Source organism: Chenopodium album, chromosome 17 (genome assembly GCF_948465745.1).
Source record: "Chenopodium album chromosome 17, dcCheAlbu1.1, whole genome shotgun sequence".
Classification (NCBI taxonomy): domain Eukaryota; kingdom Viridiplantae; phylum Streptophyta; class Magnoliopsida; order Caryophyllales; family Amaranthaceae; genus Chenopodium; species Chenopodium album.
In genome coordinates this window covers 33,105,374-33,133,373 of record NC_137850.1, presented here as the reverse complement: position 1 = coordinate 33,133,373, position 28,000 = coordinate 33,105,374, and the positions used below count along the sequence as shown (strand labels likewise).

Genomic DNA, 28,000 nt, shown 5'->3' with positions numbered 1-28,000 from the left:
GGTGCAAACGAGTTGCAGTTTGTTAACAGTTCGGTGTAAACGGTTTTTACCTCGGTTCAAACGGTTTCGGGTTGGAAACGGTTTCGGGTTAGAAACAGTTCGGTTCTTTTTCGGTTCGGTTTGATTTCAGTTCAGTTTAGAACTGGTTCGGTTTGTTAACGGGTTCGGTTCTTATACGGTTTGACATTATTCGGATCGCTTCGGTTTCGGGTTTACTTAAATACAGTTCGGGTCGGTTTTAAAAAATCGGTTTTTAATTGGTTTGGTTCTCATTTGGGTCGGTTGGGTTCGGGCAGTTAAACGGTTTCGGTTTGAAATTTGACAGCACTAACAATAAGGGAAGTGTACCACAAAATTATACAAAATAATCGTCTACAAAGAGATTTTTGAAAGTGTGCATGCATATTCCCTACATTAAGAACATATTTAGAATATTAAGAATGCTTTACAACCCCACAATGCAAATGTAAATGTGACATTTTATTATCTTAATTTAGTTTATCCTAAAAATCAATTAAAAATATGGAATACCAAACACGTACTAGGAGTCAAAAAAGCATATACATTTTCTTTTTGAAGGACAAAAAAAAAAGCACATACATAATACTTTGTATGTATTAAAATTGAATTATTGCGAATTAATATGAAAAAATGGATTATTATTTTGACAATTGTTATTTGTTACTTTGTTAGGGAGTAATGTACAATGAAGTCGATGACACATTCATAATTTGGGACAAGACACAAAAAACGTTATTGGAAAATCTCGCCACATTCTTAGCAAATGGTAGGTACAATGAAAATGCCCAAATTAAATACCACTACTCTAACAAATCCTTTCAACTACTAGCACTAAACCTCTGAAATCTTGAAGCTTACTCAACTAATTCAACGAACTTCGCATTTGCTTTTCGATGTTCATCATCTTCCCAGCTATTCTACCATCGAATTTCTCACAGCAACATCATCAAATGTATGTAATTTAACCATTCCTAGTAATTTCAATTCTATTTTTCGTTGTTTTTTTTGTTGCTAATTTCAGCTAATTTGGATGATGAATCAATTTTGAAATTGCTGGCTAGTAATGCTGAATTCATTCAAACTATACAGTAGTTTTGCATTGTAATCTGAGGTTTTGTTGTTCAATTACTTGTGAAAATACTTTATTTTTGCTGGATTTTGGTTCAGTTTTTCTGAAATTGAATTCATTTCTGTTAATTTTGAAATTTTGAACTTACCTCGAATTGCTTCTATTAGTGTTTGATTCACGATTTCATGCATTGTGACAGTGAAATTACGGAGCATTGCGTTTGATCCGTTAATATCGGGATATGTTCTATTTCCGGTATCAGTGTTATCACATTTCGAGCATATTGTGCTTGAATTTGTTGTAGTACCTAAATTATTTTGTATCAGGATGATACTTTGTTTTTGGAGGCGACAAGACGAGTTTAATGATGATAATCCTGTACTTAATTTTGCAATTGTTCTGACTCTTGCAGTTGATCTGATCTTACTATAAAATCTGAGACCTGACCAGAAAGTATCCTAGCTTTTGAGCTCTATAATGGCTTCTTCAGCGTTGAGGAGCTTTAAGAGTATGGGACCGGAGGGTCAAGCTCAGACTGCTCAAAGTGCTGGAGGGTCTATAAAGGGTTTGAATATACAATATGTCGTACAACTCACTGAGGTTGGGGAGGGTCTCATGGCGAAAATGTATAGACTCAATCAAATTTTAGATCATCCGGATATGGTCAACCATTTGTTCTCGGAGTCTTTTTGGAAAGCTGGTGTGATTCCTAATTTTCCAAAGATATGTACATTGGTCGCAAGGAAGTTCCCGGAGCATACCAGCAGATTACAACTTGAGCGTGTCAGCATTGCCTCACCTTTGTTAAATTTTTGTTTCATTTTATGAAAATTTGGTTGTTGATAGTAATTATTGGGATTAATGTTGATGTAGGTTGACAAAATTGCTTTTGATTCATTAACGGATGGTGCTGAAGTTTATCTTCAAAATTTGGAGCCGTGGGTTCAGGTTTGAACTTTATTAATCATCTTGCCCCTTTTCACCTTCTTTTGCATGCCAATGCAATTAGTGTATTCATGAATGCACCAGGGCACCACCACCAACCGTATCTCCACCGTATTTGTGGAGGGCAAGCTAGAAAGATACGATATACATAGCCTTTTTCCGTTTCCCTCGAAATAATGGAGAGGCAATTCCATGAATAGTTCAATGAGCTGTTTTGACATAATTAATGCTCTATTGTAATTCACAGTCTAATGAATCTTTATCCTGGATGCCCCTGAAGCTTTGAATCTTGATGCAAAGGCATTGCCTCTGTGTCACATTGTTATGTATCATATGGTGCATTATGAGGAAGTAATTTGCAATGTGATTGTTTTCTAGCCATGGCTATTCAGATATTGCTATATACAATTTTGCTATATGTGTATTCATAAAAGTCAATGAAAATAGGGTATTCAGTGATTGACTTTATGTAATCTCATCAGCTGCTTCTTGATTTGATGGCATTCCGAGAACAAGCGTTACGACTTCTGTTGGATTTAAGCAGCACAGTGATTACTCTGCTGGTAAGTGTTCAAAATAATATCTCATCAACTCCTATAATATGTTTAGTCATTGTTTTGGGGGAATAAAAGGGGGTGGGGGTGGGGGTGGGGAAGGGGAAGGATGCAGCTATTTGGAGTTGCTAGTGTGACAAATGTTTTGGACATCATGTTGAATGTAGTTTTAGTGTCTGAACATTGTAGCTATACATTTCTTTCTTTGTAAGTGTTCGAACTGGAACTTTTATCTCTTTAGATTGATTTTCCAATTTCAGCTGGAATTTTGTGCAATTAACATAAGTTGAAGCTAGTAAATAAATTATCCTATTGATTTAACATACAATTAGGGGGCATTTGGTTAGAGCAATGGAAACGAAGTGGAAAGGAAACAGAGGGGGGAAATGAATCATGTAACTATTACCTTTTTATTTGTTTGGTTTAATTATGGAAAGGAATCAATTTGTGTTTGAGGGGGGTAAGGGTATTTGTTACCTTAGGTTTTAGAGTGGTAACAAATGGGTGGAATCCCTTACCCTTAGGTAAAGGTAATTGTTACCAATTCTCTTAACCAAATCCGTTTCCAACCTAAAAAATACACTAACCAAACATGCTCTTAGAGTATAGTTATATCATCTGTATAACAGAGTACATATAATGATATCAGACTTTTTAGAGACTGACAACATCTGCAAATGGAATTTATGCAGAGGTTTATGATTTTAAGGATTGTCAGTAATGCTGCCATTTTATGCAGCATGACTGGTGTTATTATACTTGTCTTCTGTAGCACTTCTTAATGTTTACGGTCTCCAATTCATTTCTCCTCCATTTGTCATCATACTCATGAAGAAGTTTGTTAAGAAATGAAGATGTGCAGAACTTTAAATCAAATTTCTAATCAGTTGGAGAATTTATCTTGCAGCCTCATCAGAACTCATTTATACTACACGCGTTCATGGATCTATTTTGTTCATTTGTTCGAGTGAATCTATTTTCTGAAAAGGTAAGTACTTTGTCTGGGTGTCTTCTCTTCCTAAAAATTTCATTGTTTATAATTATTCATGTATCTTCTGTCAATAAATGTCACTTTGTTATGTACAGGCCTGAAATCTTAATAGTTGTTTCCAGTATCAATACTAATATGTTGCTGCTTTCACCTCAGATACCTGGGAAAATGATGCTGCAGATGTACAACCTTTTACACGGGATTTTGAGGAATGACCGTGATTGTGATTTTTACCACAGGTAGAATTCTTGCAAGCTTCAACTCAATGCTTATCTTGATGATGGACCTATCTTTTAATCTATTTGATCATTATGTTTATTTGATTATTAACATGTGTAACTTGGATATGATAATTATTTGACCTGCCTACCACTAAAAAAACAATTAGAACCCCTACAATATTTATCTAAATTCTCTTAAAGAAAGGTTTTTTTTTTTTTTTTTTTTTTTTTTTTTTTTTTTTTTTCATCTTCAAATAATGAATGTTATTGGCTCTAAATGTCATACTTAGGAAATGTCAAATTTAAATGATAATTAAGATGATTTAAAAGATAATAATCAAAAAATTATTCAATATTTAATATGATAAATCTTTGTCATCAGTCATTTATGGAGTGCTTGATAAGTTGATACTCCCTCCGTCCCCATTTGATTGTCACTTTTGCCATTTTGGGTGCCCCTACATTTTTGTCACATTTCACATTTTCATAATTATTAAGATACATAAAAGACTTTTATACCCTCATTTTTTTTGTCCTTATTAAGTCCTCTCCTATTTTACCCTAACATTTGCCATAAAAATTGTGTCAACTTTTGACTGATTTAATGTTTTACACTCTTAAATGTATCAATTTATCTTTCCCATGTACTTTAATTATTTTTTTTTTAATTGGAAATGTCTCTTTCCCATGCACTTTATTACTTTATTAATTGGAAATTTTAATTTCCCATATACTTTCATTTCTCCACATTCTCCACCTTAATTCCCGTGATTTTCCTTCAAAAGTGACAAACAAAAGGGGACGGAGGGAGTATTAATTAGTGTAACAGGATACTCCCCCTTTTTTTTCCCCGAAACAGGCAATATCTACTCTGCTGTCTAAATGTCTTCAGAAAGGATTGCTGAATTTATTTCTTTATATTGAATATAGGCTGGTTCAATTTATAGACTCCTACGATCCACCAGTCAAGGGGCTTCAGGAGGACCTGAATTTTGTCAGTCCACGTATTGGAGAGGTGATAATACATGCTTAACCTAATTTTCTTATGCAAAAGAAGTCTTTGAAATCTTATCATGCTAAGAGAAAATGTCTGTTATTGATGCATGTGATCTATTTTGTGGTGTTGTTTACTCTATCATATAAACATTTGCAAAGATTTTTACTGGCTGCTTCTTTTCCATCAGCAACTGAAATAAGGAATGAAGGTCCTTAAGTAGTTGTATGTCATTATGTGCACAAATTGTTTGGAATGTTTCAACACCAGTTACATATAGCAGATTTGGCGACCAAATAAGTATATTCACCCGTCTGTGTTTCACACCTCTGGAGCTGTGACTCTTGTGAGATGAGAAATCATCTTTCTCTACGACTGTCAAGTGGCTACATATCTTTTAAAAAAGGCTTTTTTAGTTGTTGGTTTCAATTGGTCAGCCGTCAGCTTGCCTTTTGTTAAGCAGCATCTGATATTTAATTAATCCACTTGAGTTACAAGGGGATGAAGTATTAGAATTGGTTTATGGGCTGAGGTCTTTTGGGATAAAGCACTATAGCTTGCTTCATTGTAGATTATTTTTAGTGGTGGGTTTTATTACATTGAAACTTTAAATTAGTATTGTAGTAATACTTCATTTTATTTATTTAATATTTTAAATTTCATTCCTATGTCTTTATCCTGAAGTAGGCATATTTTCTTTTAGCTCTGATAGCATTCTTTTCTTTGTAGCTTAATATCTATAAAGGGGCAATATTTGTTCTTGAGGATGCACTCTACAGGATTTTTAAGGGCTTTCTTTCTAGCAGACTTTCTGTGTCACTGGCATTGCTGCTATATGTACTTAATAATACTTTTTGTGCTGCTCCATTTGGCTTTAACTTGTTTATTACATTACTCCAAACGTGTTTCGTTGAAAGACTTTACTATCTAAGAGCTGGGTTTTATTTGCTCCAGAAAACGATTTTTGAATAATAATTTTTTTATGAGTAGATGCTAATGTCTAGCATCTTGTAAGCTATGTAGTGACATCTGAAACTGTTTTCAGGTTTTAGAAGCTGTTGGGCCTGTTATCTTTTTATCAGCAGATACTCGGAAGCTTAGAAATGAGGGTTTTTTGAGTCCCTTCCATCCTCGATATCCAGACATACTTACAAATTCTGCTCATCCCATGGTTAGTGTGCATCCTCTGGTCTTGATCTTTACTGTACTATCTCAAAGCCATCTTATTCATACTGCATATGTTAGATTACACTCGCCAAATATGTGAAAGAATTTCATCTGCTGGATTTTGAAAAAAAGGATAAGAAGGGTAATTTGAATGTTAATGTTATTATTTGACAATAAAACACTGCTTCTGGACCACATGTTGACATGTGCTTGCATTTGCACCACAGCAAGATGCTCCAGATATATTAAAGATTCCTTCATGTCTTAGCTTTGATATGGGAAAATGATTTTCACTGACACTTTCTCATTTTCTCTCTACAGAGAGCTCAAGATCTAGCAAATGTTACATCCTACCGGGAATGGGTGCTTCTTGGATACCTTGTTTGTCCAGATGAACTTCTGCGTGTAACCAGCATTGACATTGCTTTGGTACATTCTACATCTGACTCCTTTTACTTTTTCATTTTTACATAAAAAGTTGTATGGAAGATATGAAATGGATATGTGAGATCATAGCCTAATCCATTTGATAATGCAACATTGTTTTTGCTCGTGTAAATTCAAATTTTATTGTTCTTACTTGTCTGATATTTAAGTTCTTCCTGTTAGTTCTTCGACTTTTTACTTACAATGACATTTATGATGATATGTAGGTTGTTTTGAAGGAAAACTTAGTTCTCACTTTGTTCAGAGATGAGGTGAGGTTTTCCTTTCTTACTTTGAAGGATGTAGGTTGTGTGGGATACTGGATAGTTAATCAGGAAATGATGTCAATATGCAGCATATATTGTTGCATGAAGATTATCAACGATATGTCTTGCCGCGCATATTGGAATCAAAGAAGATTGCAAAGGCTGGTCGTACAAAGCAGAAAGAAGCAGATCTGGAGTATAGTGTAGCTAAGCAAGTTGAAAAAATGATAAGGTACAAAGGTAGCATCCATATAATTCGGATTAAATTTTTTCAACAAGAAGTATGTGCTGAATTAGCCAGTAGTCCTATTTTTCTTTTGTAGGCACATGTAATGTTTGTGGTTGTACATTTTCTGAGTGGCAATATATGCTCATAGGCTCATAAAAGAGTACGATTTCTGAGTGGCAATATGTGCACATAGGCTCATAACCTCGTAGTCAAACCTGTGCTGTTTGTGTAGATCTTTGGAGTCTGTTCATCTTCCTTCAATCATTACCTATCAACACGCTAAACCAGACCTCATATTTTACAAACTCATTTCGTCATATTGAATTATATGGACCTTCACTCTTTGTCTAATTTCTAGATAAAGAGTATTGTAAGAAACTAAGAACAGAATGAGGGAGAAGTGGAGAACATGAGCAGATTACACGATGGCACTTATCTACATGGCTTACAGCTCAACACGCTAAATCAGACCTTATATGTTAAAACATCGTTTTGTCATATTGAATTTTTACTCTTCTCTCAACATCGCCTGCGTTGGTTTAGACATGTAAGACGGAGACCCGAGGGGGCACTGGTACGAAGAGTGGAAGGGTGGGACCATGAAGGGGTTAAACGAGGGAGAGGGAGGCCGAAAATGACTTGGTTGGAAGGAATTAAGAAGGATATGAAGTATATGGATTTGCATGAGGATGAGGATGAGGCATTGGATCGTAAGGGATGGAGGAGGAAGATTTTTGTCGATGACTACACGGAATAATCAGGATTAATCACTTTTGGTTCATGTAGCCGACTCCACTTATGAGATTAAGGCTTTGATTGATTGATTGTCTATTTCTTGATAAAGAGAATTGTAAGAACAGAACGAGGGGAGAAGTGGCGAACATGAGCAGAGTACACGGTGGCACTTGCTTACATGGGCTGCAGCATCAAACCTCAGTTATAGGAAACACCATTAGAAGATCCCTTATACAGACAAACCACCATTAGAACATCCCATTACATAAAGTTGGAAGGAGGCTCTTTTAGGCTTATCCCTATAACTGAAAAGGAATTGTTCTGTTATACTTTTGAACCCAAAAGCTAACAGGCACTATTTTTATGATTTTTATCTCTATTAAGAATGAAGCCTAAAGGTCCAGTTAACTAGACATTTTGATTTTCAGTCTGTTGCCATCCAAAGTTAGAATATTTCTCTTTAATACTCTTTCTAGCTAAAACAATTCCCTTAGGTACTCCGATTTTTAAAAAGTTATATTACTTCAATCCTTGTGGTGGTGAAGGGAGTAAATTCCGGTTAGTTTAATTCCTTCCGCATGTAGTCGCAGAAATTAGAACTAGTTACTAAATGTGGTATTGCCTTGAAACCAATTGCATTGTTTTTATGCATCATGCTTAATTTGCTAGTGGTCATGATGGTAGAGTAGACAATCGGCAAACAGGTTTGATGAGTATTGAACAATTTGGCAGTGGAAGGGCAAATGTTGACTTGTCTCATTATGAGCTCTAGGAATAGAGATTTAGTAGGATTTTGTACTTGAACTGATCAATCACATTGATTCTACTGGGAAATTAGTGTGAAAGAGCTTACTACGTCTTCTGGATGGAGTTTCAAAGAGGAGCGACTAGTGAGAGATTTTATTGGCTTTAACCTTCTAAAATCAAACATAATTCCTCGTTAAGTACCCAAGAAACTGGTTCTTGATGCCCACTAGATTGGTGTCACCCATTCAGAAAAATAATTTCACATTATTTCTTAAAACTTAAAATTCATCCTTTGTTGTCCATTTCATTTTTATTGGGATTTATTAAGAATCTCCATTTTCCTCTCCTCCTTTTTTCTCTCTGTATCCATCTTTCCCCCTCTAATTTGTTTTTTAACATTTCAAAAGAATTTGTTGTGTGCACTATTATTAGATGGATTGACCTAGAACCTCTCAGTTTGATACACTATGTTCAGGTCCTTAGTGTTGAACTGGGGAATAGTTTTTCCTAGCTTATTTTACATCACTCGATGACTTGTGAAGAGTACGGAAGCAGATATGTAGTCTTGCTTGTTAGTTTAGCTGTCAAATTGTCATCAGTTCTGTTATTCATGGGTGAGGGCCAAAGAAATACTATCTCAAAATTTATCCCCAGCATGGTTGCAGTATAGAAGATGCTAATCAGAATGTTTTCTTTTTCTTCTAATTTTCTACTTCCTCCATTTCACTAAAATTTCAACAATTGTGGTTGGCTCTGTATCTAATGCAAGAGCAGAGAGGTTGCAAAAACTTTAAAGTGAATTTTTAAGGAAGATGTAAAGGAGGGGAGAGAGAAAGTGGGTCAAGTATGAATAAAGTAGGTGTGAGAAGTTGTTAAAAAAAAAGAAAAAAAAAGGAAGTGTTTCAATTATTTTGAAACATCCTACGTAGGCAAGTTTGCAATGTAGTGAAATGGAGGAGGTATTAGTAAGTCTAAATGATTGTCATGATGTCTGAAATTATTCCACTCTTCCCAGTGAAGTGCATGAACAAGCATTGTTATGCTGTGATGCAATACACCATGAAAGGAGAATACTTCTAAAGCAAGAAATTGGAAGAATGGTTCTCTTTTTTACTGATCAACCTAGTTTACTGGCTCCCAACATCCAGGTATATTTACAAATGTTGACTTCATCTGTGACATTTCAATTCAATTACTTTTTTTTTTTTGCTCTTGCTATCTATTGACAACGCTTTTTCTGTGATTATAAGATGGTGTTTTCAGCTTTGGCATTAGCTCAGTCCGAGGTGATATGGTACTTTCAGCATGTAGGAATTATGTCGTCAAAGTCTAAGGCTACTACTCATACACTACCTGTGGAAATAGTAAGAAATTTCCCTTCCCCTCTATCTTTCGTTAAATTTTATGCAGTTTAAAAGAATAGCTGGATAAACTATGGCAGAGCTGTTAACTTATAAGCAATGTCTGCTGTTGTCCTAAAATGTTGATTATACTTGGGTTCTTTTTGTTTTTGAATTCCACTTTTCTGAACTCTTTCCTCCTTTACCACTCTAAATTTGATTTCAGGACCCAAGTGATCCAACTATTGGATTCTTATTAGATGGAATGGATCACCTTTGCTGTCTAGTTCGCAAGTATATAGCAGGTTGGTCCACTTTCAGATTTATGTTATGTAAGGCTAATCTAACATTATGGACGAGGAAGTAAATCTTTATCTGTGGTACTCTCACTGTCCCTATATAAAAGACCCATTTTCTCACGGACTTGGGTTTTTTAAGAGAGAATTTGTAGTGGGTCATTGTTACTTAAAGTTCAATAAAACAAGAAGATAGTGGAAATAGTGTGTTGGTTTTTGTGGAAGTTAGAGATTTTACACGCACACAGAAACACAACAAAAAAAACTAGAAGAGATTTTACACACACACACACACACACACACAACAAAAAAAAAAACACACCCACACACACAAAACCAAATCCATATGAAGTAAAACTGTATTAAATCAATTTTCATTCATTTGATTTTACATGTAGTGTTAAAAACCGCTAAAAGTAAATTATATTGATTTAAAAGAAACTGGAATCAGTTAAAAAAGTTGAAAATTATGAAACTACCATTTATGACACTGACAGCACCTTGATCGTCCGATTATGATGATCTAATGACCCAATCAATTTGGTAATTTGTTATCATTTAAGGCTATGGTTCTCATTCTAGGCCCAAAGATAACAGATTTTAATTATACTGACAATTTAGATATTGAGATATTGTTTACCCATTGTAATTCATGTTCTTCAATTTAAGTTTGTTGCTCTAAAAGTTATTTTAGGTGTTCAAAAACTTGATTTTACCTTGATTCTAAAGTTCTAAAATTCAAAGGCTGATTTCCCTTTTAAATAAACACAAGAAGTATGAAGATTTAATACTTGTATTATAGAGAAAAAATTTAGAAGACAATAATAAAATCACATATTCCAGCTTAAAGCTTGTGTTTTAAGTAACTTTAGATATTAAAATGTGCTTTTTGAATTTGCGTTATAAAAAATTGAGTGTGTTGTTCTAAAGAAATATTGCGTGCCCTGCAAATTTTGATTTTCTAAAATCAAAGGTTGATTGAACATTTTTTTTTTTTTTTTTTTTTTTTTTTTTTTTTTTGTATTGTAATAAAAATATAAACATATAAATTTGATGTTATAAAAAAAGTTTAGAAGACAATCTATAAAAAAAAAAAAACTCACATAGTTCCGTTACTAAATATTTGCACTGTTTCTCTTTACATGTTCATACTTTAAAAACTTTGACCATAAATTATTAAATTCTCATTAATTTATAAAGATAATATAGCCAAGTGTTATCTTGTTAGAAGCATTTTTTTTTTTTTGTTAAATAAGTAGTATTATTGCACCAAAATGGAAACAATCAAGTTTCCAAGAATACAACTGCTTAGGCTGAAACAAAACAGCCTAAAACAAGCCCTATACAAAAGACTCTATAACACCAGCCCTATATAGACAAAGCTTCTATCCACTCTCTATTTTGTACACTTAACTTCGAACTATTCACACTTAAAAGTCTAGCTTTTACCTCATTCTTAATCTGTCTAGCTACCACAGTAATATGCATAATCTTCAACTCCAAGAAAGCTGTGTTTCTAACCCTCCAAATCTGGTATATAACAGCCAGAATACAAGTATTCAGGATGCTTTTCTAGAATCCAGATCTGAGTCTATTACAAACTCTAGCAACATTATTCAGATGTATTCTTTCAGGCCCAAAACCAAGCCAGCTCCTGGTTTCAATCCACAGAGTACTACTATACTTACAGTTCCAGAACAAGTGATCATGAGTATCTGGCACATCAGCTATCTCTAGTTTTTAACCTTTTCTGAATGGCCATCAAAGAAATAAACTGATGTTTGGGAACTGCTTTCTTTTCTCAAACCAAAGAATCCCATCTGCATCTTTCCTTTCCAACAGTGAGCAAATCATAACTTCTCTTGATACTATATTTACCCTGCCAATTAAGGCAGGAATATAGACACTCTTCAGCTTTTCCTTTACTTCTCATACTTTCTTCGAGTGCCAAGTGCAATCAATTCTAGGCCTGTAATTCATCCAGTTCTGTCCTTTTATATAGACAGCGTTAACCCATAAACATGCTTCCCCATTGCAGTTATGTTCCAAAGTTCACCATTCCTGATACCCAGACCACCTTCTTTCTTCTTACAGCACACTTTATCCCAAGCATTATCAGTGTTTGAAAAAGCGCGCCTAAGGCGCGCCTAGACACTGAGGCGCAAGGCGTTAGAGGTCATGCGCTTTTTATGGTCTAGGCGAGGCGACTTCAATGAGACGCAGCTAAGGTGCACAGAGGCACGCCTAGGCGCACTAAGGTGCAGCTTGAGGCGCACCAAGGCTGCGCACAAAGAGCTTTTTTCAGAATTTTTTTTATTTCTTATTATATGCGCCTCACTTCAATGAGGCGCACCAAGGCGCTCTGAGGCGCGCCTTAGGCGCAAGGTACTCCAAAACGCCTTGGTGCGCCTTGAGCCTTTTTATACATTGAGCATTATTCCCAGGTTTATTGCTATCTTTTCCATGCCAAAGAAAATTCCTACATATGGCATTAATGCTCTCAAAATTAGACTTGGGAAGGATTATAATTCAAGACCAGTACACCTGGATGCTCATGAGAACAGAATTCACCAGGACAAGTCTAGCAGAAAAAGAAAGGTTTCTAGAACTCCAGATCTTAGAAGCATTTCAATATGAGCATTTTATACTTTTAACAATGCACTATGAAATATATTTATGGTCAACACAGTGCATTGGTTTTTACTAATGGTGTAATTATTTGGTATAGGAGGACGTAAGTATATTGCTATGAAATATGTTTATATTCTAAACCTTTAATTTAATGTTTATAAACCAAGGGTTTATAATTTTTGTTATAGATACAATAATTGTAATGAATATTATTCCAATGTGTTCAAACCCCATCAAATCTTCCTCTCTACTCTATTGTTGCTTAAATGTTTTATTTATTAAGCTCGATTTGTTTTAACAATTTCATGTGTTAAACTCAAAATGTCGACTATTCTAAATCATACAATTTGAAATTTGAGCTCATCTATCAATCTTTTCATTTGTGCTTTTTATGTAGAATACTAAGATTACTAACTGATCGTCGGATTTTTTTATGCATTATTTAAGAAATCAATTCAAATTGATGTTAAGTTTTGTTCATATTGAAATGCAGCAATCCGATGTTATGCGCTATCCTATCTGTCATCCTGTGCTGGTAGAATTCGTTTTTTGCTGGGAACTCCAGGAATGGTGGCACTGGACCTTGATTCAAACTTAAAAGGGCTTCTTCAGAAGATACTTCAGCACCTGGAAAAGATACCAAAGCCACAGGGTGAAGACATCTCTGCTATCACTTGTGATCTATCTGTAAGTAATCCTTAGAAAGCTAGATTCCTTTCTCTTCTTCCCCTTCCCTTAATGTTTACTTATTTTTCCTGTGGTATGCTATATTTTGAGTATGTGTTTTACCCGTCAAATGTCATATTTAATTAGAATCTTCTGCTTAGCTAAAACGATGATAATGCTCATCTAAATATTTTTGCTCCACGCTTGAGCAGGCCATTGATTACTATTGATCATGTATCATGCTGTCCTTGATTATTTAACTTCTCATTAACTCCTTGGTAGCTATTTATTTTTTATTCTCCTATTTACCCCTTACTCTTGTACTTCTTGCTCCAAAGTATGGGGTTCAATGCAGTTAGCAAGCTCTCTTTAAATTCAATTAATTGTAAATACTACGTATATATGATCTCAGAAAATTTTATTAATTGATTGTGAAAAATGAATGTTATTTGGTTATGCTAGGAAATAGAAATGTGATTCTATATCTTTATCAGTTATAGTCCTTATAGACTCAAGGAAAGTTATTGGTAGAGAGTAGTCAAATTGTCAGAGTACCTATTCTCTATTGCTTTACTGTACCTTTAGTTCTTCTTTGACTAATCTTAATCCCTCATTCCCCCTACGGCCCTTCTTATAAGGGATAAGCCACATACACCCCCACCTCTTGGGATCTGCATCAAAAGTTTTTCATGTGGATGCTGCTGTTCCTTCTTAAGAGTTCAATCTGAGGAAGGGCTGTCAAAATTAGAGATTGGGATTAGTGGTGAACTCTGTTTCTTGTTTGGGAAATTCTCTCTGGTAACCACAAACTTTCATTTTTTCTCAATGGTAAAGTCTGAAACTTTTAATTATCAATGGTAATCATTAATTACTATTACTAAGCAAATGGTAACTTAAGTTAGATAATTTGTTAGTTTCTTAACTATAGTTTAATTATTGAACTGTTAAAAGACACAACTACCCCCATTTAATTACCCCCTCTCCCTTCCCCTAATTTTCGTCCTTCCTCTTTCCTCCTTCCAACATCAATGGCGGCAACCCAAACTTCTACCAATCTCCAACAACTTATCGATTCCAAAACCTGACCCAAGAATCGAACCCCCAAATTCTCGATTTTACCCACCTGAAATTTTTCAAAGACTTTCATGAACGCCAAGCTGCAATCTCAGTCCAAGAAATCGAGTCCAAGAAGAAATCCGCCAATCCCGAGGTTGAGAAACCTCTAGATGAATCCAGGCCGTTCAAGCATTGAAGCAATATATTACATTCAAATCCCAGAAAAATTAAGGTTACTAATAACAAAATTAAGGAAATGGGTAACCAAAAAAACAAAAAAAAAAGTAGGATAAAATAGATACATACAATTTTTCCGGAGCCATTGGACCCAACAATTAAGGTTAAGGGTTTGAAGAACGTGATGATATGCTTGTTTTATGGGGGTTTAATTTTCAATTATTTTCACTCAAAAGGCTTTATGAGTTGTTTGTAGGGAGTTTTGCGACTTTGTAACGGCGGCGAATCAGGTGGGTATCGCTGGTGTAGTAGCGCAGAAGAGAGTGAAAGAAATAAGGGGGAGAGAAAGAGGTCAAAGAGGGGAAACAGGGGAAATGGGTATTGTGGGTGTGCAACTCCGAGGTGAGAATTGGATTTTTCATTGTGTTTCGCAACTGCGAATTTTGTAGTTGATGTCTTTGATCGGTACGTTCGCCGGTGGAGGATCACGGTGAGGAGAGAGAAGAATGTTGCAGTTTAACTTTACTATCTGGATTTTAGGAGGGGTTTAGTTTTTTTTTTTTTTTTTTTTTTTGTTTTTTAATAGTTAAAGGATATTAATGTAAATTCATTGTTACTTAACCTATATTAACCATGGTTAATTGTTTAATGATATTTTATTATTATTAATGTTACCATTTGCTTAGTATGAATAATTAATGATTACCATTGATAATCGAAAGTTTTAGCCTTTAACACTGAGAAAAAACAAAAGTTTGTGGTTACCATAGAGAATTTCATTTCTTGTTTTCTTCTGGACTATTCTGTAAAAGAATGTCATTCAGGACATCCTTTGTGTTTTCTTCTGTAGTTTCACTACCATTACTTGCTAAAAGCGGACTAAAAGTTTCATTTCCTGAGGACCTAAAGTGTCTTTAGATTTTTTTCTAGTGTGGGTTTCTTTGAGAAAGTCAATGCTAAATTGTCAATTGCGATGGCAGATGCATAAATCTCAAACAGCTCTTTCACTGATATGTGCTATGTGCATTACTCTCTTGCTTTTGTAGGGACCACAGTTAACTAACTTGCTAGTATGTGATTGGGTAAAAGTTTACAATTTGCCACCTAATACTGGGAGATTATTGTATTTATTGAATCAACACTGGAAGAAAATGTTGGGGTCACACTGGTTTTAGCTGTCTATCTATAGATTAGCCAAAAATGTTTGTCTCTGGATAATTAAGGACGTACTCTGTAATCAGTTTATCTGGATATCTTGCAAGTGTTCGTGTATTAGATGCCAATGTATTATGTTTATACGTGATGCTGCTCCCTTATGAGCCAAGATACAGAAGCATTTTTAAATAAAAGCCAGTTCAAGTATTGTTCCCCATTAAATGAGTACATAAGCAAGTTCAGTGATCAAAACTTGTGTTATTGATATATGGGTAATTGAGTACCTCAAAGCCATCTAGGCATGAGCAAACTCCTAAGGTAGAACCAGCGTTTTAGAAGAGGCTTGATGGAGGGGCTTAATCCATCTCAGTTAGTTAAATGTAATTAGAGCCCCTTGAAAAGTTCTGTTACTGTATTACCTGTGTCATTGTTTTGCTGATGAGGCTAAGGGTTGGTCTTGTTCTACTTTTAACAATAAATTTCTATACAAATAAGTTCAAATAGTTTTAAGCAAGTCCAGATATCAGATATGTTTATGTAAGTTCTAGTATTAACCAAATTTATTCTGATGTAATTCCGGATATGTTCAAGTAAGTTCAGATTTCGAGTATTCAGGTGAAAAAAAAAAACTCTCTCCTCTGAACATGTAATATAACTCTTACAGCTCATTTACATTGCCAACCATTGTAGCTATTTTCAAAAGGAATGACTTTTTGTCATTGTATAATTCTATTATCTGTGTCCCTTTTATTTCTAATGTTACTTTTATTATTGTATTCCTCCATTCTATCCCCTCAACAAGCCTAATTAATGTTACCATGACAGTATAACAAAGTATAGCTAGGATCTAGGAGATACTTGTATGAACTCAATTTCATCAAGTTAATGCATGCTATCTTTTTCAAAATAAGAAAAAAGAAAAAAGAAAAAAAAGAAAAAGTTAATGCATGCTACAGAATGTGAGTAATATATTTTTTGAAGACTGATCAACTGGGTAGCAACTTGCCTGACAAAACTTAATTTACTTTTTAGCTTCCTTAATATCGCATTTTCATGTAGCCCTTTGTCTAAATTCACATATAGTTTCATAACAATTTTCCTAGTTATTTACAAGCTATAAATATTCCGCTTTGCGATTGAGTTATTCTCCGTGTGCTGGGTTTAATCTACGTGGTTTAATTTTTGTATATTTTCCATGATTTATTTGCTGTTTCTTTATCTGTTATTATATTCAGGATTTACGTAAAGATTGGTTGTCAGTGTTAATGATTGTCACTTCCTCTCGGTCATCCATTAATATAAGACATCTGGAGAAAGCTACTGTTTCTACTGGCAAGGAAGGCTTATTAGCAGAAGGAAATTCTGCATATAATTGGTCCAGGTGATGCCTATCATTCATTTCTCTCTTTTGATGATTGTAAGTTACAACTGTGGTAATTGTGATTTGTCATCTGTTAATGTTTTCTTGTTACTAAGGCCCCGTTTCTTTTGCTTGAACGCCCTTAATCCCATAAGTGGGGTCTGCTACATGAACTAATATGAGGACTTCCCAGGAGGTCACCCATCCTATTACTTAGGCCCCGTTTGGTTTGATGTAAAACATTTTCAATGAAAAATTAGTGTTTATGGAAAACATATCCTCAAGGAAAATCACACTTGCAAGATAGTTTTTTCTTTTTTCCTTTGGTTTGTTCTTACAAGAAAAGTTAAATAGAAATTAGAAATAGGAGTGGAAATGTGGGAATGGATGAGAGCAAAGTGAAAAGGAGATAAGGAGAAGGGAGGAGAATGTGGCTTCCCTTGTTTTGTAAAGGAAAATGTTTTCCATCATTATAGATGCAATTTTCCACCATCGGGAAAATTGTTTTCCACCCCTTCACAAACCAAACAAAGGAAAATGGGAAATAATGGAAATCATTTTCCATGAAAACATTTTACATCTAACCAAATGGGGCCTAGTTGAAAAATGTTTTTTTTTTTTTGCCTGATATTCGCCTCCAATAGCTAAAGGTAACTAAGGAGTAAATGGAGCACATGTAGACCTTGGAGAGTGGTACCCTTTGCTATTGAATGTACACTGTGAATAAGCATCTTTTACATCTGAATTTTTATGTGCAGATGTGTTGATGAACTTGAATTACAGCTTGCAAAGCACGGAAGCCTCAAGAAACTGTATTTTTATCATCAACACCTTACATCGGTCTGTTCTCACTTCATGTGCAAAGTGGAAAAAGTTACTAGATGCTACAAGTTTATGCTATCAGTTTGTTGAATCTATGTCAGACATGTAGCTTAATTACAATAACGAGACTGACATGCTATTGCTACAGGTTTTCAGAAATACCATGTTTGGTCCTGAAGGACGTCCACAACACTGCTGTGCATGGTTAGGTGTTGCAAGTAGTTTCCCAGAGTGTGCTTCTCACATTGTTCCTGAGGAGGTATTTTACAGACAAATTCTTTAGCCTATGTGACATTAAAAATATGATATTACCTTGCTTAAATCAGCTGATTGTATGATAGATGGAAGTTTGTTGTATATAAGGGACTAAAGGGAGACTGTTATTTCAACTCATCATTTACTCTTTCACAAATGGGCATGGAACCCATACGGCCTTACCCGACACTCCAATGCTCACTTAGACAATTCAATCATTTGAACCACATAATTGTAAATAGCTGTAGGAGATAAGTAGAAATAGGACGGAAAAAAAGAATTTGTGCTCACAAATAGGCTTTAGGTAAGCTTTACAATATAATTAACAACCAGGTCAGCCTAAAATGTGTGTATATGTATTTCTACAACATAATTTATGCAAAAAGCCTTCTAAAACTAGGAATAAGTTCCTTTTATGCCATTTCCCCTCACTCGTGTCCTATTTTAGGAAAGTGTCCCCATGTCTATTATACCTAACATTTCATTTACTTAGATATGTACCCGAACCCGACACTCAAACCCGTGCCTGAGTAACATTGGGGAAACTTAATGGGAAATTCCTATTTACAAACATAGGGTGTTTTTTTCTTGTAACATCTTCAGGAAAAAGTTATTTGACAAAGGGCCTTCAAATATTGGAAGAAGCCTTGGTTTCACACTTGTAGATTATTCCATGAAAGGAAAAAAGAATGTGGTATTCAAGGGGGTTTTTATATGTGTATGCTGTTGGTTTGATTGACTAGGAGTCACTTGATAAAAGATAAACTTTTGTTTTCTGAAATTCAGGTTACAAAAGTTGGACGGGATGCGGTTCTTTATGTTGAGTCTCTAATTGAGTCAATCATGGGCGGGCTGGAAGGTTTAATCAATATTCTTGATTCCGAAGGAGGATTTGGTTCTCTAGAGATGCAGGTTAGGACCAGATATTATATATTTTATAATTTTGCTTAAGAAGTTCCTTGTAACAGGATTTGGGATTTATGTATTTCAGCTTCTTCCAGAGCAAGCAGCTGTCTACTTAAATTCTTCAACAAGGCATTCTATCCCAACAAACAAATCCCCTAGAGGATTACCTGGAATGCCTGGCCAAGAGAGTTATCCTGAAAATAACAATTCTATTAAGATGTAAGGCCTCTTTCTTGTAGAATTTATAATTTTAGGAGAACAAATTCCTAGGACTCAAAAAATTTAAACAACAAAGCTGAAATATCTATTTCCTTCTGTATCAGGTTAGAAGCTGCTATGCAGAGGTTGACAAATCTTTGCTCTGTTCTAAATGACATGGAGCCCATATGTGTATTGAACCATGTATTTGTTTTGAGAGAGGTGAGGCATCTGCCTGCTGTTTTAGTTCTTGCTTGCTCATGGAATGGCAATTATATACTTTATATATATATTTTATTTTATTTTTTTTGTCTTTGTCTTTGTCTTTGATGCATATGCTAGAAATTATGTGTATAGAAGTTGTCTTACATTTACAAATAGGAGAGGACACTTAAGATCCATTTCTCTTACTCCCCCTGTTCCTAAATACTCACAGCAATTTGATTTTGACACTATACATATTTAACTTTGACTACATTTTTTACTAATATGTAAAAATCATATGTTATTGTTTGATATGCTCATGGATTAGTCTCAATGTATTTTTTTTCAAGCATTTCATTTTCATGTTTTTATCGTTTTGGGTGTTGTTGTTTATTCATGTTTTTAATTAATACATAATTGCATATATTTAAGGTCAACCTTGTGCATTGGCTCGATAAAGTGAGAGAAAACCAGAAAGAATCATGATAGTAGAATTTTGATGGACCTTTCCTTCCCCTTTCTTTATCGAAACATATTGTAAAAGTTGGACTTTTGTTTTAGAGGAAGCAGAAGGCTACAAATTGTGTTTCACTAAGGTCAACATCTGAAATGGTAGCAAAATAATCATGTTGTATCTCATGAGTATTAGCCTATTAGGCAAGGAAATGTAATCTCCATAGATACATTAAGCAGGGTTGTCAAAGCTTTTAATTTCTGCAGGCAATGGCTTACCTTGGGTATTAAATATTTAAATAACCTTCACTTGAGAAAAAACCTCCTCATTTTTTTGGTGGGTGGTTAATGATGCCTGGTTGCTGTTGCTTTTTGGGATGTTATTCTGAAAGAATCTTTCTGGAAATTACAACAATTTTGTTGTGATGGAAAGTGAAATTATTCCAATTCAAACAAAAAAGAAGTTACACCACTATGGCATCATCTCTTTGCTTTCAGTAGTATTTATTCAAATGGGTAGCAACTAACTAGCAAGTGCTTCAGGCTTATCATTGTCCCCTTAAAACTCCAACTTGAAAATTCTCCCTTGTAAACCGGTAAAGAATTATTCAACTTATATCGGGAGTCTTGCATTTCTTTTTAGAGGGGGTAATAAAGGAGAAATCTAAACTAATTCATTTAGAAACCCTTATTGCTCCTCAATAATGAATCCCTACCCTATAAAAGCCGGGGATCACAAATAAGAGATTCAGCTGAAATGAGGGATTGCTTATGAACAGTGCACGGGCGAATTTGCCCCTGTATTTTGTTCTTGAAAATCCTTATCTACAGTGGCGTGACTATATTACCCTCCATACTTTTCAGTCTCTCTCCTCATTTTTCTTTTTCCCTAATTTACTCTCAGCCTCTCATTCCCGTTCTCTCTCTTCCTACTCTCTTTCTCTTTCCTCTTCTATTTTCCTTCCAGTCTTCCATTGAAGCTTACTCCGATTTCTCCGATTTTTCCATTGAAGCGTGCTCTGACCTTTCTATCCACCATTGAAGCTAAGGTAAGATGGATTGATTGTGAATTTTTGTATTTCACATTAATTTCTTCCCCTTTTTCTATGATCTGGAATTGATTTATTTTTAGTTGTAGGGTTTTAAATTTCTTTTGGTTTATTTGGGAATTTTTATGGGTTTAATGATTATTAAAGTTGGGTTGAATTTGAATTATACTTTTGCAATTGATTCAATTTATGATGATGATGATGATGATGATGATGATGATGGGTTTTCGATTATTGGAAGTGGGGTTGAGAATTCGTATCAATTTCATGGGGATTACTTTCCTCCGACGCCGCCACCTCCGGTGCTTCCGCCGTTACCGCCTTCGGCGTCGTGTGAAGGTGATCTTAGGGGTTTTGGATCGCTTGAGAGTGTTTGTAAGCTTAATTCTAGCTTAGAATTATCAAATGATTTGTATATAAAAGGGAGTGGTAATTTAGAGATTGATTCTGGTGTGATTATTAGTTACCCTTTTGCTGGGTGTTCAAAAACTGTTAATTTGAGTGGTGAATTTCAGTTGGGTAGGAATGCTACTTTAGTTGCTGGAGCTTTCTGGGTTGTTACCGAGAATGGGAGTTTTCTTGATGTTTGTGTTTTGTGGAATTGATGAAATTTCACTTTGATTTATTGAGAAACAAGATCAATTATGCAATTTAAGGTACAATTACAACAATATTTACTCAATTTTGAATGTTGGGTGGGTGGGATTTATTATTATGTGTTGTATTCTGATTGAAATTTGGGGTTTTGTTGTTCAGCATTTATGTTTCTGTGGCAGTGATTGAGTTGAAGTCGTGTCGGATTGAGAGGAGGAATGGAGTGGGATTGTGTCGCTGTTTGGATTCGTGTGTGACATGATTATTTGATGAAGATGATGATTTGATGAAGATGATTTGGGGAATTGGGGGTTGATCTAGAAGGGTGGATCTGAGGAGGAGGGGAAATGGGGAGGAAGAAAGAGAGAGATCGTTAATGGCGGGGAAAAGGAGGGAAGTTGTCGGAGAAGATGAGCATTGTGCGCTTGGAGATCACTCAGTAATGGTGAAGGTGAACAAAGTTTGGCCTCATCGTGTGTTTCCTCTAATAAAATTCTTTTTTTTTTCTTTTTTTTTTTGTCAATATTTGAAAAAGACAAGAAACTTTGGTATATATGTATTTTGAAAAATTTGCAAATTTAAGTTAATTGAACTATTGATTAAGCCAATTTTAGTTAGTGAAGTTGGAAAATTGATTTTGTTTAAAAATGTTGGACGACTGTTTGCTTAATTTTGGGGGTATTTATGTGGGTTTAGGAATTCTTTAAAGTGTAACTATTTGCCTTTAAAACACTGCTCATTTTTGTAACCAGGTTCTTGAATCTTGTGCGCTAGCACAGCAACACATAGCAAAGTGAATTATGGAGTAAATTTTTAACTTTCAATAATGCTACTTTAGTTTGAAGAAGAAACAACACTCGAGTATTAAATAATCTGACTCCTAGAGTGACAGTTCACAGATTTATGCACCAATGCACCATTCTAGGAAGCCTAGAGGTTAGTTGAGCATTTTGCTGAAGACCGTTGCTTGATTCAGATCATTGAGATATACCACTTAAGAAAGATCACTTTACATGAAAAAGAAGAGACAACTTAAAAATAACCTAAACATATGCACAATATATTCTAAGATATATTTCCCAAATATTCACAATATTATCTTTCCCAATACAAAGACCACTTAAAAAAGAAATTAGCTTAGGAAAAAGAGTTACTAAATGCTAGAACGACATCAAGAGAGATACCACTTAAGAATTTTCAATAAAAAAGAAAGATCACTCAAAAAGAAATATCACTTAAGAAAAGAAAGATCACATAAGAAAATCAATAGACAACTTAAGAAATCACTTAAGATAATCGGGAAATTAGCTTAGGAGAGGGGCATGATAATCGGGAAAATCAATAGAAAAACTTCATTTTTTCCCTTACCAAAAACATTATTATCAATTTTTTTTAAAACAATAGCCATGCTCAATACTACTTTAAACAAATATGTAACTAGCACCCGAATATAAATTTTTTTTTTAAACTCATTACGTATTTGGAAAAAAAAAAAAAGAAAAACCCCCCAACATTGCCGCACCTCAAGACAACAATCACACCCTAAAATTCCAAATTCCAATTAGTAACGCGCGCGAAGTGCGCGAAAAACACCCTAGTATTATAAAGTATACAATATCACTCAAATCATGGTCATACATTTGACCGTTTTTTGCTTTGGTGGAAACCTCACTTCTGATGGTCCTATGTGCATCCTTTTAAGCTCTTTGTGTGTTTTAGTTCTAAATGTTTCTTTAAATTGCAGTACATGAGGGAATGCATTCTTGGGAACTTCAGAAGGAGACTGCTTTCAGTTCTTAAGACTGATAATGACCTTCAGCGTCCTTCTGTCCTGGAATCTCTAGTTCGCAGGCAGATGAGTATAATCCATCTTGCGGAACAGCATATCAGCATGGACCTAACCCATGGTATCCGGGAAGTTTTACTTGCAGAAGCCTTTGCTGGACCAGTATCATCCCTTCATTTGTTTGACAAACCCATCAATCAACATACAGGGTTAGCCGCTGAAACAATTTGCAATTGGTACATTGAAAACATTGTAAAAGATATATCAGGAGCTGGTGTCCTATTCGTGCCTGCTCACAAATGTTTTAGAAGTACAAGACCCATTGGTGGATACTTTGCTGAGTCTGTAAGTGACTTCAAGGAATTGCAAGCATTCATTCGTCTATTTGGCGGTTATGGAGTTGACAAGTTGAAGCAAATGATGAAAGAGCACACTGCTGCACTTTTGAATTGCATTGGAACTTCATTACGGTCAAACCGTGATAACTTGGAGGCTATTGCAGGAAGCTTGCACGCTGGTGATCGCATAGAAAGTGATGCTAATACAAAGCAGATTGTGGACTTGGACACACTGGTTGAATTTTGTGTTCAAGCAGGACAAGCCTTGGCCTTTGATCAGCTTATTTCAGACGCTGCTGGTGATGTACTCAAGGAAGATGCACCGTTGATATATTCTTTGCTGGAAGGGATTGTGCCACATTTGCCTATGGAAGTTCCAGAAAAGAAGGATATCAGGAGGATGAAAGAGGTGGCAAATAGCATAGGAGTCATGGATGATCATGATACAGAATTTGTCAGATCAATCATGGAAGACATAGGGGTTGGAAATGATAATTCATGGAACTTGTTGCCTTATTTATTTTCTGCTTTCATGTCATCAAATGTCTGGAATACAACAACATTCAATATTGATACAGGAGGTTTCAATAACAACATCCATTGCTTGGCAAGGTATGTATACTGAAACCAAGCATTAGTCAGTCATTGACTAGTTGATGATCCCTTCTCCTTGTCACATGCATACTCATTGTAACATTTATTTATTTATTTATTTTGTATATTTTTTTATATGGTCAAGTTTGTGCTAATTGAGGGGTAATTTGCTCTCCATTTTCTTGAATTCTGTACATAAATCATTTTGTGAATCCACAGTCTTGTATCATTAGCTTGTTATTGCAACCCAGTTCAAATTTGCATTGATTACATTCTATTAATACATTACTTTGTCATACAGATGCATAAATGCAGTGATTGCTGGAAACGAATATGTCAGAATGGAAAAGGAAAACCAGATGGCAAATGGCCATGTTGACGAAAATCTGCAAAATCAGATGCAGGGCTCATTAACAGCTGAAGCAAGTGCCAAGTCTACTCTACTACTTTTTGTAAAAATGTCAGCTGGGATGATTTTGGACTGCTGGCATGAAGCTAACAGGTATGGTCATAATTCTATCCTTCGATTGGGTCCTTTTCTAAATCAATGGTTTCATACTTCTCCATTTATTATATACGCATTATTATTCTCTCTGTATTGGTTCTGCCCCTTTTTCATCCAGTGTAGCTGGATCTGTTCATATATCTGTATTAAGGTGCTCAATTTGTAGAATATGTATACCTTTTTAAATAATTCATGTTGCTAAATGGCATGACCTTCGTCAGCAGATTTGTAGCCGTCAACATATAGCCTTTAGTTGAGCCATCAGTTTTCTTTGCTTCTGAACCGAGGAAAAATAGTTGACTAGATTATAGACCTTGTAATACCATAATTTGGAAATACAGAGTTGGTAACCTCTTATTTTTGTCTTGGGGCTTCAGGGATGCTTAAAAAATTTGTAAGGGTTTGCTTTCTGTCAACCAATGCCGGTCATAAGTACTGGTTTCTGTGAGGCCTTGATGAGGTTGTACTACAGATGTGTATGTTAAACTTTTGCTGGTGGTTAAATTTATTGTTAGTCACTAGTCATCTATGTTGCAAGCTAAGATAATTGAAATCATCAAGAGGGAAAAACACTAGTTGCTAATTCCACCCAAGGATGAAATGATAAAAAGCTTTCAACTTTACAGTGGGGCACTGTTGAACCTCCTGAATCTGCCTGATACATGAAATAGAAAGTTCCATTGCTTTATTAGAAATGTGTAAAGTCAAATGGCTTTAAAAAGGATCATAGATATTATCACTTGTGTACGGTCCTGGCAAACTCTGTTAATCTGGACTTTGACTCCTCTTCTACATATTAACTGCGACATTAGAACATTGTTGATTGACACTTCTTGTGAATCTTTTGCAGATCCGATCTAGCACCCAAGCTTGTATTTGTAGACCAGCTGTGTGAAATTTCTCATCTTCCAAGAAGCTCACTGGAAGCCTGCATCCCATATTCTATTATTCGCTCATTATATAATCAGTACTATGGGAATTCTCCCTCATTGCCATTGACTTTACGAAATTTATCATCACCTCGAAGCTCACCTGGAGTATCTCTCATGCATAATTCTCCTGCATTCCGACACCTCAGAAATGATACAACTCAGCCGTATTCTGATCAGTCAGGATACTTCAAACAACCTCCAAGCCAGTCATATGATGCTGATAGTGGAAGTATCCAAAGTAATGACCGGAGACAGCGAAGAGGATCTGGGCCTTTAGATTACAGCTCAAATCGTAAGGTGAAGTTCAATGAGGGATCAACCTCAGGAAGCACAGGGCCTAGTCCTCTTCCAAGGTTTGCTGTGTCAAGATCTGGTCCAATATCATATAAGTAGGAAGATAATTTTGTCTAATAGTTAATTTGAGATGATATTGAAGTATCAATGATTAGTGAACTACAGCGTGTTTTAGGTTGCTGCCATCAGATAGAGTGCCTCAGGCAGAAACCAAGTCTGCGCAGCTGTAATTTCTGTACTATTATCAACTGAGCATGTTAACCGATACGCAGCCATTGTAAATGTTGATGGGCTATACTGAAGTAGGAAGAAGGGTTAATTTCCACCTTGTATTTAAAAATTTCCCTGCAGATTTGTTTATTACATTACTGAGTTTGCTGAAATTACCATAGTATGCACCATGTAATTTTGAGCATTTTAAATCTTATTAAAATTGGTTTTATTCTTAATAATCTTTATACATGCCGATAATATCTTGAATTTTGCTTCTAATTTCACCATTTTTTTAATTTTATATTTTATTTTTTGAAATTTAAGGATTGGGTCATTTATTTTCTGAAAATTTGTTACAGGAAAATACTTGCTTATGGTGAAGAAGACACTTAAAACAGTAAATAATTAAATCTATACACGAAGTTACTGCTATTTTAAAGTTTGTATTTCCCAATTTCCATGAACCTTTGTAGGATAACTTTCAAGCGTCGAGGCTAATGCAAAATTGTTACAAACAAAATGTATAAGGCAATTTATTTTATATTTTTATTACAACACTAGACTCAGAACTAGACTCAACTGAGCTGATACACTATATGAGAAAGATTGTTGATCTGCTTACTATGAACAAAAACAAAGCTCCTACAGCTGCTTCACCATAATGGTAGTCTCGATACACCCTTTGGATTGCGCTCCTAGATAGCAATAACGAACCATTGTCATTTTTTAAACTCAATGACGACTAGAACTGGTGTTGAAATCAGTCAGCTGATACAGCACTTCATCCTCCCGATTTCCAGAAGCTCTCCCAACACCGAACCAATCTAAAACTGATCTCTAAACAGCCACACAAAAAAGTCGCGGTTTTGATAGATTTGCATAGCTGCACGACCCTGGACATACAGCATGATCTTATTGCCCTTGTTAAGCTGTATATAGTTGATTAGTCGATATAGATGGTGTATACTGCTGTAAGCCTGTAACCCTGTAATGTACTGACTCTAAATGGCAAGTCCCTAAAACAACCTGCTGCAGCAAAAATATTCCTAACAACCCAGTAACAAATATAATTATATAGCATTACTTGAATGCAAAATAGATTGTAAGCATTTCATATTTCATAATAATATGAAAAAGACAATTATACATAGATGAATTTTGAGGTTTATCACATTATACATTGTAATTGGCCATTCTCAAACAAAGAAAAAAACAAAATTACCTAGAATATACAACATGACCAACTATCTAATAAATCAACTATACACAACTAGTTGAAACATACCAACAACATTTGCCTTTACACATTAGTCAACTAACTCAACTCCCACCTCAATTTTGAGTGGGACAAAAAAAAACATAAAATCTAGTAGTACCAATAATAATAACAAATACATAAATGATCAAAAATCAAAAACCCCCACCCCCACACCCCCCACCATCACCACCATGACCGCCACCGTCACCATGATGACCACCATACATTCCACAACCACCAGCATCGCCACCGGTAGCACTATAAACACTTGTACGCCGCCTTGCCCTGCCTCGACTACGCTTTTCCGGCTTGTAACCATCAGCACAACCAAATATAAGCATTGATATGATTGCAATAGACATAATTACCAAACATATCAATAATATCAAACCCCCGGAATTACTACTACCCCATAACTTCAATATATCAACATGATTTTCACTTGTAAATCTCAATATTCTTGCCATGTTTTTTTTCCCTTGTTTTTTGTAACTCTTGTTTTGGATGTGAACTTTTTTTTTATATAAGAATAAGAATATGTTCTGTTATGAGA

General features: G+C 35.1%; 1 protein-coding gene across 1 annotated transcript; it reads left to right on the top strand.

Moving 5' to 3' along the window:
- The first annotated feature begins 744 nt into the window (after positions 1-744).
- On the top strand, positions 745-26,437 carry LOC145589578 (protein NAP1-like). Its single transcript, XM_081646207.1, has 24 exons — positions 745-973; positions 1,503-1,873; positions 1,964-2,038; positions 2,518-2,598; positions 3,497-3,577; positions 3,737-3,819; positions 4,732-4,816; positions 5,841-5,966; positions 6,284-6,391; positions 6,616-6,660; positions 6,744-6,886; positions 9,381-9,513; positions 9,616-9,729; positions 9,932-10,010; positions 13,126-13,319; positions 16,922-17,067; positions 17,805-17,886; positions 18,017-18,127; positions 18,910-19,035; positions 19,115-19,248; positions 19,353-19,449; positions 23,272-24,263; positions 24,547-24,747; positions 25,601-26,437. Exons 2-24 carry the CDS (start codon positions 1,568-1,570, stop codon positions 26,073-26,075), a joined length of 4,017 nt encoding a protein of 1,338 aa, XP_081502333.1. The 5' UTR covers positions 745-973; positions 1,503-1,567; the 3' UTR covers positions 26,076-26,437.
- Positions 26,438-28,000: the final 1,563 nt, after the last annotated feature.